This window comes from Thermobia domestica, chromosome 10 (genome assembly GCF_964235325.1).
Source record: "Thermobia domestica chromosome 10, izTheDome1.hap1.1, whole genome shotgun sequence".
Classification (NCBI taxonomy): domain Eukaryota; kingdom Metazoa; phylum Arthropoda; class Insecta; order Zygentoma; family Lepismatidae; genus Thermobia; species Thermobia domestica.
Genome location: NC_137463.1, coordinates 179,379,123 through 179,389,582, shown reverse-complemented (window position 1 = coordinate 179,389,582; position 10,460 = coordinate 179,379,123). Strand labels below are relative to the sequence as shown.

The 10,460-nt window shown below is 35.0% G+C and overlaps 1 protein-coding gene across 2 annotated transcripts in view; it reads right to left on the bottom strand.

Moving 5' to 3' along the window:
• Positions 1–694: 694 nt before the first annotated feature.
• Positions 695–10,460, bottom strand: part of LOC145662119 (uncharacterized) — a 48,169-nt gene continuing 38,403 nt past the window's right edge. For both annotated transcript variants that reach the window (XM_081727453.1, XM_081727454.1), the window contains one exon: positions 695–926. In XM_081727453.1, coding sequence (XP_081583579.1) covers positions 781–926 — 146 coding nt within the window. In that variant the 3' untranslated portion in view covers positions 695–780. The remainder of the gene's footprint in view (positions 927–10,460) is intronic.

Genomic DNA, 10,460 nt, shown 5'->3' with positions numbered 1-10,460 from the left:
AACGTCCCATACTGTGATCATTAATATCTACCCACAAACGTTTGACAATCAATTACTCTGAACATACGATACTTCTTCTACATTCATTTAATAATGACAAGGCCCTTTTAAAATATCCTTATCCAGTTTCAATAAAGTTATGTTACTTATCCAATACTGCAATTATTATATTACCTACAAACATTAGACACTGAAACATACACTAAATATGATGACATCAATAAAGTGACAAGGCTACACTAAAATATTCACATTTTGTTTCAATTAAGATCTGTTACTTTTGAAATATCGCTTACTTCGTTTTTAATGTCATCAAAAATTTTAGTTCTAATCTCTCTTTGCTTTCCGTCTGTTTCTACTATCATACGCCATTTTCTCATTCTCTAACTTCTTCTTCTTCTTCTTCTTCTTTTTTTTGTAGAAGTTGCTGCTTCTCTCTTTTCCTCTTCTCAGCACTGTTTAAGAGGCGAAATTAAAATACCACTAATTTTACATTAATTATGTGATATCTTCAAGTAGATAAAAGGTAATCGAAAAGTGGAACAAGAGCACGCTAGACAATATTATTTTACATGACATACCGTTATTACGACTCACTTATCTGCTTTTGATTTCCCGTCATTTAGAAAATCGGCACTTATTTTCGCGTTTCTAAAACGGAACGCTACTAGGTGACTCGTGATAACGGTACCTCATGCAAAATAATGGAAAATAATATTGTCTAGCGAGCTCTTGTTCCACATTTCAATTATCTTTTCTCTATTTGAAGATATCACATAATTACAGTAAAATTAGCGGTATTTTAATTTCGCTGTGATTAGGCCTCTTTAATTCTTCTTTTCTCCTTTCCGGTCTTTTTTCCTTGAGCTTCTCTGATCTACACCATTTTCCATTAGTTTTCCCTGACCAGTAGTAACCCTGTACATCTGTAACACAAATGGATGTAGTCATCTTTCCCCAATTATTAACAAGTGGATATAATTTTGACTCCTTCAATTACGACACAGCGAAATTTGTGAATTATTTCATTAATTACATGTGATGCATAATTATTCGTTTTTGTTTTAATTTTTTCTTTATCTTCAAAGTCTGGGAAATAAATTCTTGCTGTTTATATCATTTAGTAACAAGATTAAATTTTCAAGTTAAGAAAAAGTGAGAATTCTTTATCTTCAGGAAGTGAACAGTTAGCATGGTATTGGCATGTGATCCAACATCGTCTGTACAGAAATGACCAAAGAAGTATATGAAAAAATATCAAGAGAGTCTCCTACCATATCTTTAACAAGAAGGGAAGTTAGTATTACGAAGAACAAAGACTGGAAAGAGTACACAAGCGATAAAAGTGGATTAGGACTGTAAGTCAAAACAGAATTAGGCAAGAAACTATCCGGAAATAAAATACTATAACTGAAGCTACATTATCCAAATGATAAGGTACGAAATCTATTTATTAAATATATATTCATTTCCATATACAGGGTGGATCATTTCTTTTGAAACCCCCTTGTAATTTTTAAACTAATAGATAAAACTCGATGAAATTTTGTAACGTGTTAATATCGACAGGAGGACGTTGTTTGACTACTCTGCAATACTACAAGGTTAATAGTGTTACTAATACAACATAAACGTTTTTTTGGGAGGGGGTTACAAACACCATTTCAGGTCATTGCACGAGGGCTATCCAGAAAGTATCAGACGTTTTCGCTTATCGTGGCAGTGGGCGGACCTAGAGTCGCCGTCTTGGTGTCAGAACGTTGTCCCACACAGTGCGCATTCAACTGTGGTAGCGTGAGGATAGTGACGCTCTTACTGTGCTTTCTTTGATGTGTTGCAATGTGCGCTGAAACAGAAAACCCCGCCTCTTGTGAGGTGCGTTCTGTGATTGGGTTTTTGTTGGCAAAAAAACTACAAGCCAATTGAAATCCATCGCAAACTGTGAAGTGTACAGACATGGAATAATGAGTGATGGCCGAAGTGTGGATGTGACAACGCACGTTCACAACACGGCCAAGCGCACCCGAGAGCTCTTGGATGGTTTTGGATGAAAGGTCTTCGATCGCCCACCATACAGCCCGAATTTAGCGCCGAGCGACATTCACTCTTTCCCAGCGATGAAGACATGGCTCGCTACACAACGCTTTGATACTAACGCCGAACTGCATGGCGGTTATGTGGAGAAATAGTTTAAGAGTGTGCCTTTCAAATGTATATAATATAATTTGGTATGTTCATTCTGTTACTTTTTTATTTCAAAACGTCTGCTACTTTTTGGATATTCCTCGTATATTTCAAGTCTACACCTTAAACTAAACCCTACAACACCATATTTGTGATCCATTATTACAGTTCTCCATACTAAGGATGCTACAGTATCACAAACATTCATAATCATCTAAATTTCGGAGGTCTCTGCAACAGTAATAACGCAAGGTAGATGGACGTGTCAATGCACATCGAAAGCACTCTAGTGTCGAATATTATTATCACGACATGACGTATTTTTAACAAGTAGGAACAAAGATACGAGGAATTGAAAATTTGACTCTTTTCAAAAGGTTTGTAAATGTGATGTCCCTGATGATCATCTGTATGAGTTATTTTTGTAAGTGTGAGCGTTTTAGGGAAAATCCCTTCGCCAGGCACTAGGTATTAGGGTAAATTTTGTATGAACGGATTTTTTTCCATCACTTCCCGCACTAAATTTATAGAGAACATTGATAAAAACGGGTTTTACAGGGACGGACACCAATTTCTGGCACCGCTTAGAAATGAGAACGTAGAAACTTTGTATACATGTATTCTACTTATATGGGAAAATGTGAATGTAAATCAAAATCACGACAATTTATACTTAACACAAATCTCTTTAATATGACTATTCTATCATTGTAATACTACACTTACACGTGAATACTAATCATATAATTGGGGACAGCGGTGGCTCAGTGGTAGAGTGTTCACCTCTGGTGCTTGGGGTCCCGGGTTCGATCCCAGCCCCCGCCAAGTGAACTTTGTGGTGGACAAACACCGTGTGCGTGGGTTTTCTCGGGGTTCTCCCGTTTCCTCCCACGTTCTTCATTCCACCATTTCATTCATTACTTATCATCACCGTCTCCTTTAGCCTAACCGGCATAATCGTGGGACGTAAAACTCACAGATTTCATTTCTCACAGATAATCATATAATTTAACTATCGGAGCACCAAAATAAACTGTATTACGCAGACAAAATTTTATAAACAGTCGTCGTGAAATAAAATGGACGCTTTAATACGTGATGTTGTTTGAATAATCATTGGTTGCATAGTGAATTAATTCTTTCCTTCATCCTGTATGTATCGTTCAGTCACGAACCCAGGGCGTTTTTTGCTAGAATTCGCACTCACAACAATCTCAGTTATAATTTTTCACTCGCGCCATCTGCAAGAGCCCTCTCATTGGCTATTACTTTCTATTACTTTCAGTTTACTTCATGGGATATTCACTATCAAGCCTTTCTTACTGGTTGAGAGATAACCATGAACATATCGCTATTAATAGTATTTGAGTAAAGAAATTAGGAAAAAAACTTTCAGTTGTATAGTAAACTGTCTCAATAATTCCACTTCACCAAATAATAAAGAGTAAAATAAAGAGTAATACATATTTTCATTGAAAAAGTACTTAGATTAAGTATAACGTCCAATCACTTTGATGATTTTCAATAATCGTAAAGATCATAGTGCTGTTTATATGAACTTAATGTCTCAACCATTCCGGAGATAGTTGGAATCCTTGTTTATTATTGTGTAATTGTGAGAACTTGTAATTTCAACTACAGGGTGTCTACCAGTCAGGGAAAGTCAGAGTATTTCATTGAGTGTCAGGAAAAGTCAGAGAATTTGTAGGGTCAGGGAAAATGTCAGGGAAAGTCAGAGAATTTGTAGGGTCAGGGAAAATGTCAGGGAAAGTCAGGGAATTTCATTGTGTGTCAGGGAAATGTCTTTCCCTGGATCTCTATAATGGGAACTAGCCTAAGGCTAGCTCGGGCTACGGTATCGCACCTCATAAACCTGGAAGCATGCCAAATTTCGTCATTATGGCTCTACCGGAAATACCAACATTTTGGGGTGCAGAATAGGTGCCACTTAAATAACATGGGAAAGATTTTTCAATTTCCCATAAAATCCACCTAAAATTGATTTTTTTGTTACTTAGATAACGCTATCAGAAACCCAGACCTCCCAGCTGTCCTTTTTTGCTATATTTTGGAAATATGTGTATATTTGTCCTAGTCCCACATTTTAATCTTGTCCTTTATTTCCTGTATTTTTGAATCATTGAATTATTAAAAATACAAGCCAAGGGCAATTCCGGTGATGATTTAAATTGTTACATATTAGCAATATGCTAAATGTGTCTTAGCATTTTATTTCTGAGAACTAGTCACTAATTCTCACTACTTTTTTTAATTGCTTTTTCCTATCCTCCCATGTCCACTCTTTTTTTCCTTTGTTTCCTATGTGCTTGTTCTTCCCCAGCGAAGCTTAACTGAGAAACCTTGCCATGCTCCAGTTTCTTATAACTCAAGCTGTATCAGCGTTTTCTTTCAGCAGTGTTTGCAGCAATATTGGCTGACCATTGATTTGTGTTGGTATCCACCAACTTTCCTAGTGCCTTCCAATATTGCTGTACATTATATGCAGGGTTCCCACGCATCTTGGAAAACATGAAAATAAAAGTGTGCTGTGAAAACTCCCGGGAAAACTTCCTGGAGCTACTGCAGGAAGATATGAAGGATGATGAAAATGGTCCTGCTGTGGTACTAATTGGAAGCTGAGTTCTGCATGTTATACATGGAGCATTTCGTTTTGCGTTCAAGAAAGTGAAATGGGAAATAGAAGAGTTCTTATTTGCACTGTACAACCTCTTCAAGGATTCACCTGCAAGAAGAGGAGACTATGTTGATTGTTCTGGTTTAAATATTTTTCCTAAGAAGTTTTGCAGAACACGCTGACTGGAAAGTGTATCTGCAGCCAGTCGGGCACTTGAAATATTACCTAACATTAGAAAGTACTGCAGCCAATACAAGCCAACATGTAACAGCTACAAAATTGTAACACTTGCCTTGGAATTACAATTTCTTGAAGCAAGTTTGGGCTTCTTTATTTCTGTGGCTGCACAATTGGAACCTTTGTTGGTTGCTCTTCAGACAGACAAACCAGTAGTACCTTTTTTATATATAGACCTGACGTGTGTGATGAAGAATTTAATGATGAGGTTCCTGAAGTCATCTGTTATCAGTGAACCAGTGGTAAAAATATATGTTGAAAAAAGAAAAAAAGCTTCTTTACCGTGTGATATTGGATTTGCTGCCCTGAAGAAAGCGAAAGTAAATGGACGGGAACATTTAGAATTCCGTAAGGAATGGGGCACCATTTTGGCAGCTCTGGTTGGCAAGATTAAAGATCGTAGTCCCCTGAAATATCTGTTAACCAAAGGACTCACTGCTTTGAATCCTGAAATTATCGTTACCCAACCAACATTGTCAGTACAAACATTGTCTGTTGCTCTTGAAGTTTTAGTTTCAAAAAAGCAAATTACAGTAATTACAGCAGATGAAGTAAAGAGACAATACATATCTTTCGTAGAGTCCCCAACCTTGAAAGTTAATTTGGAGTCCTTTTCGAGAAAAGCAGACAGGTTAGATCAATCATACTCAAACTACTCAAAGGCAAAGAGGAATATAAACAACTGTATCGTTTTGTGAAGAAATGCTTTATTATATCTCACGGAAACGCCTCTATTGAATCTGGCTGGTGGAAGTAATGTCTAGGATTAACTGAATCTCACAGCATGTCACATGACGACCTTGCAGTAGTAGGTTTGCATAACGTCAATGTTTTCTTGAACAACAACTGATTTTGGACGATCTTCGCGAAGTTTGTCAGTGAGTGAATGGCGGCCACGAGAAAAATCGTTATACCAGCGTTTCACAGTGGCAAAGGATGGGGCTTCATCGTCAAATATGGAAGTAAGTTGATCGATGCACTCTTGTCTTGATAATCCAGGTCGAAAATCGTAATAAATCATCGTACGAAAATTTTCATTTTAATTCCATTTTAATTTCAGTTAATTCCATTTTTCTGTTGTCACGCAATCTTCAAGTCAACGTGAACAACACAAATAAAGGTATTGACAAAACATTTGAAGTATGTTATGGTCAACAATGTAAACGTTTGTTTGCAACCAAAAAATAGCGCCTGACTACAATCAGTGTTACCAAGGCTCAAAATATAAATAGTGGCCCTTGTAGAACATCTCTACATACCTGTATATGTATACATTTTCTATTGTATAAAAATGAAAACACAATTTACTACAAATATAAACGTGAATAAAGTTATAAAATAGACACATTTTTCTAATATTAAGCAATTAAATTAAAAGTTCAATGCGACATGTTTGGTTACCTTCCCTACAATACGCACGTCTTAAATGATAAATTGTTAATCATTTAATAATAGCTTAATTATTTAAGGTGGTTGAGTAATTGTTAGTTAATTTAATATTCATGCTTGTACTAGTTAAAGAAAGTAGCAAATTCTTTATTATATTTATATTTTGGAAAGTATACAAAAATTATATTATTAATTTAACAAGAAATGAAAATATACATTTACGATAATTATACCTTAAGTGTTACTAAGAAAAATGATCAGTGCACACTGAAGCAAATATATACATATACACGGTATATATATTAGGGTGTTCAAAAATTAAGGAAATTATTTTTTTTTTTCACAATTTCACTTGTGGTATCCCTAACATTTATTATGCCACTGAATATAGATATACTGGTAAAATTTAAAATTTTCACAACAATTTTTAATGGTTGCTCAAACCGATTAAAATTTTGAATGCTATTGCAATATTAAAACCTTGTAAAGTTTATTTGTTCATTCTATTTTTGCAGTTCACTTTCGCATATTGCGTTTACTTAGGTAGGGTATTCTTTGAACAGTTTAGATATTGCTTTCTGTGTTCTGCAACAACTTGAAGTGTGTACTGTTTCTGTTCCTCGTCACTTGTGGTACATTATACTCTTGTATGACGGCAACACCGCGTTCTGCGTGATCATGAATTACTTGTAACTACTTCATAAGCAGGTAAGTAGTCAGTGTTGGATTTTCATGTCTCCATATTTTGTGCAAGAAATGTTGTTGTAATACTCAGACGTTCAAAAAACTGCGTCGCGTCTTCGTTATCAAATTCTCGATCTTGGCATCCTGTAGTGAAACAAGCGCATCTCAAGATATGTGCAGGCGTTTTGGAGGCTCATCATTACTGGTATTTGTGTTTTTCCCATTTCCCATTTCTTGCTTTATTTCTGCGGAGAATTCGTTGTCGAAGATTGCCATCCAATAAGTTCTTTGCTCAAGTGCCAGAGATGACCACGACTTTTTTCCTAGGTTTTCTAAACGGCTAGATTGTCTGTTTTATATTTAAGAAGGTTTTCCAGGAATTTGAAATCATTTCTTGGAGCAGATGTAGCAACTAGTGATAAGAATCACGCTTTCGCATAAACGTTAACAAGAACGTACGCAAAGTAATCAACTCTTTTTCTTCTTGATGAGTAAGGTTCAATTGGTCTCTAAAAACACATTTTGAATGTATACAATTCCTTTGCCATCTACTTGGACAAGTTCGTTATTGCAGTGAATATTGTTTAAAATTTGTAAAGTTAACCTTGTTTATAATGCCATGATAAATACAAAATGTAATGGATGCACCAAAGGGAATGATAAGATACCCTTTCTTGATAGTTGTTGGAATAATTTCTCCTACAATGGCGTCGTTGATTTGTAATAAATAATTACATGAACTGGATATAGTAGAATAAATGCACAAGACCAAAGTATATCCCATTGTCAACATAGCGACAATAAAGCACTAATTTTGTTAAAACTTAAGTCGGTTGCGCAACCTCTAAATATTGAACCATTGATTTGAAATTTTGCATGTGTTTGCATGTAAGGGAAAACAAATTTAGCGGGTGCCACGGTAAAATTTCAAACTTTCGAAATTTTGGACCACCCTAATATATATATATGTATATGATAGGCACATGGTAAGTAATATTTTATAACTATTACGTAAACTGGAAGGGAACATTCAACATTCCCAAGCAATGCAGTGCAATAGCGCATACCGACGGAGCTTTTCTGCCACTGCAAGTGCATTTACTAAACTTCATGCATGTTGTTCTCTGGGCTAATCCAAACCCGTTCCTCCTAATAGCTCAATTTCACCGGCAGAGGCGCTTACCATTACTTACTGTAAAATTGCGTTATTATCAAATGACAGTTTCATAAGATAAATAAAATTATTACATTATTCAAAGTTATATATTAGAATAACTTACAACACTACACTAATTTCAGTGCTACATAACAAACAACGACACAATATCACACAAATTCATATTTTGAAGGTGTCTATAACATTATTAATACAAGTGACAAGGAAGTGGCAATATATATTCATTATATCTTAGTGTCGCATACTATTTTAACGGATCATTTTCTGAACTTTTACAATTCAATTAAACTCCAGTTAGTTACACTGCATTCGTTTAAAATCCTGCATTCTCCTGCCTATACACTTTCTCAGAAGACTCTTATATAAAATAAATTTTAACGATTATTTAGAATAGAAAGGAAAATGTGAATTCTATGTTCAACTTAAGAATGTGAATACTTATTACAGTTTTTACTTCGGATCACATTTTGAAAATAGATTGCTATTTCTTTATGAATTTTGTATATTTTAAAATTAAGTTCAGCATAGAACATTAAATTTAGCCAGTCCACAACTGAATTAGATGCAAAGAATGGTGTACTATGTGTAAAACAAATAAATGCATGTTTCTCGCGGGGAAGTATCGTCTGCCTCTTGCTGCTACTGATATGAAAATAAAATACCACACATTAACCCATATCACTTCACCTTCAGATTCTCCTTGTCTGATCAGTTAAACAGTAGTCTTGGCCACCGTAGCAAAAATATATTGGTATTTTATGCATTGTACGAAAAACAAAAAGCGAAACAAGGAAAACGATTTGATATAAAGTGCTTTGCCTCTTACGAACAATCACTCAATCTAATACTACTATTCCCAGCAGTGTCTCCATAGTGTAGGGGATAAAATGTGGAATGGAAATCATGTGGTCTTCTGATGGAATCCCGCTGAAATCAAATGATTTCTTTTTATTAGAGTAAAAGTATTTATACGTTATTTGATCGTACGAGAAAGGCAAATTGTGTAGAGACAGAACATTTCATTTTGTCAGGTACATTAACAAAAGAAATACTTTCATTTCCTGAAGTCCACATCGTTGACAAAGAAGTAGCGAATAGAATTTACCTGCCGTTTTATGAACAATGTCCATTGCGTTGTTATCGTCAAAGCTCTATACTATAGATTTTAAAGTCACAAGTTCAATTGCCGACAAAAAACAGTCTATTTTATTTTCAAAACGATAAAAGAAGGAAAGAAAATATCACATAGTGGAAGTTGTAGGAATAGAAGAGATGTATGTAAGATACCTCTTTGGTATACATACGAGTGTGATAATGTTATTACGCTTATAGTTTTACAAATAGAAGTATAATTTTATGACAACAGGAAATGGAATATAAATGTTTGTTTGCTGGAAGCAGGAATGAATTTTGTTTCATCCTTCTTCTAGGAAGGAAAATGAGATTCCATCTGGAATTGAGCAGTTCTTGTGACGACGACAAGTGTTGTAAGTTTGATCATTATTTGTAATTTACGTCATTCGTTTGATGCTTTAGAAACTGTGTATGAAGCGTTAGAGTTCATAATAAACAACTAAGTTCAAAATAGTTTATCCCTTCACTCAAATGTGCCTGATAAAGTGAAATGTTCTGTTTCTACACAATTTGCTTTTCTCGTATGACTTGGTAATTAAAAACTTTTATTCTGATAGAAAAGATATGACTTCAGTAAGCATCAAACAGAGGACCCCATGATCTTCATTCCAGATCTTTATCCACTACACTACGGAGCCACTCCTGGAAGTGGGAACGTGGCATTGAGTGAATTGATCGAGAGAGGCAACATACTTTACAACGAATTTTTTTCATCGTTTTGTTTTTATTCTGTTCACTCTTTGATTTTGATTAAATGCGTGAAAAAATAAATTTTTCTCTACAATGTCCATAAATACTGTTTTAACTGATCAGAGAATGAGCATCTGCAGGCGAAGAGATATCGGGTAATGTGTGGTATTTTATTTTCATACCATAAATAGCATCAAGGGGCAGATACTATCGCGCGCAAAATATTTATTAACTCTTTGACACATATTAAACCTAGGAAAAATAAATGGTTTACGTTTTTCAATTTGTCTTCCTAAAAGTATTATAAAACTAAGTTGGGTTGCTTATATT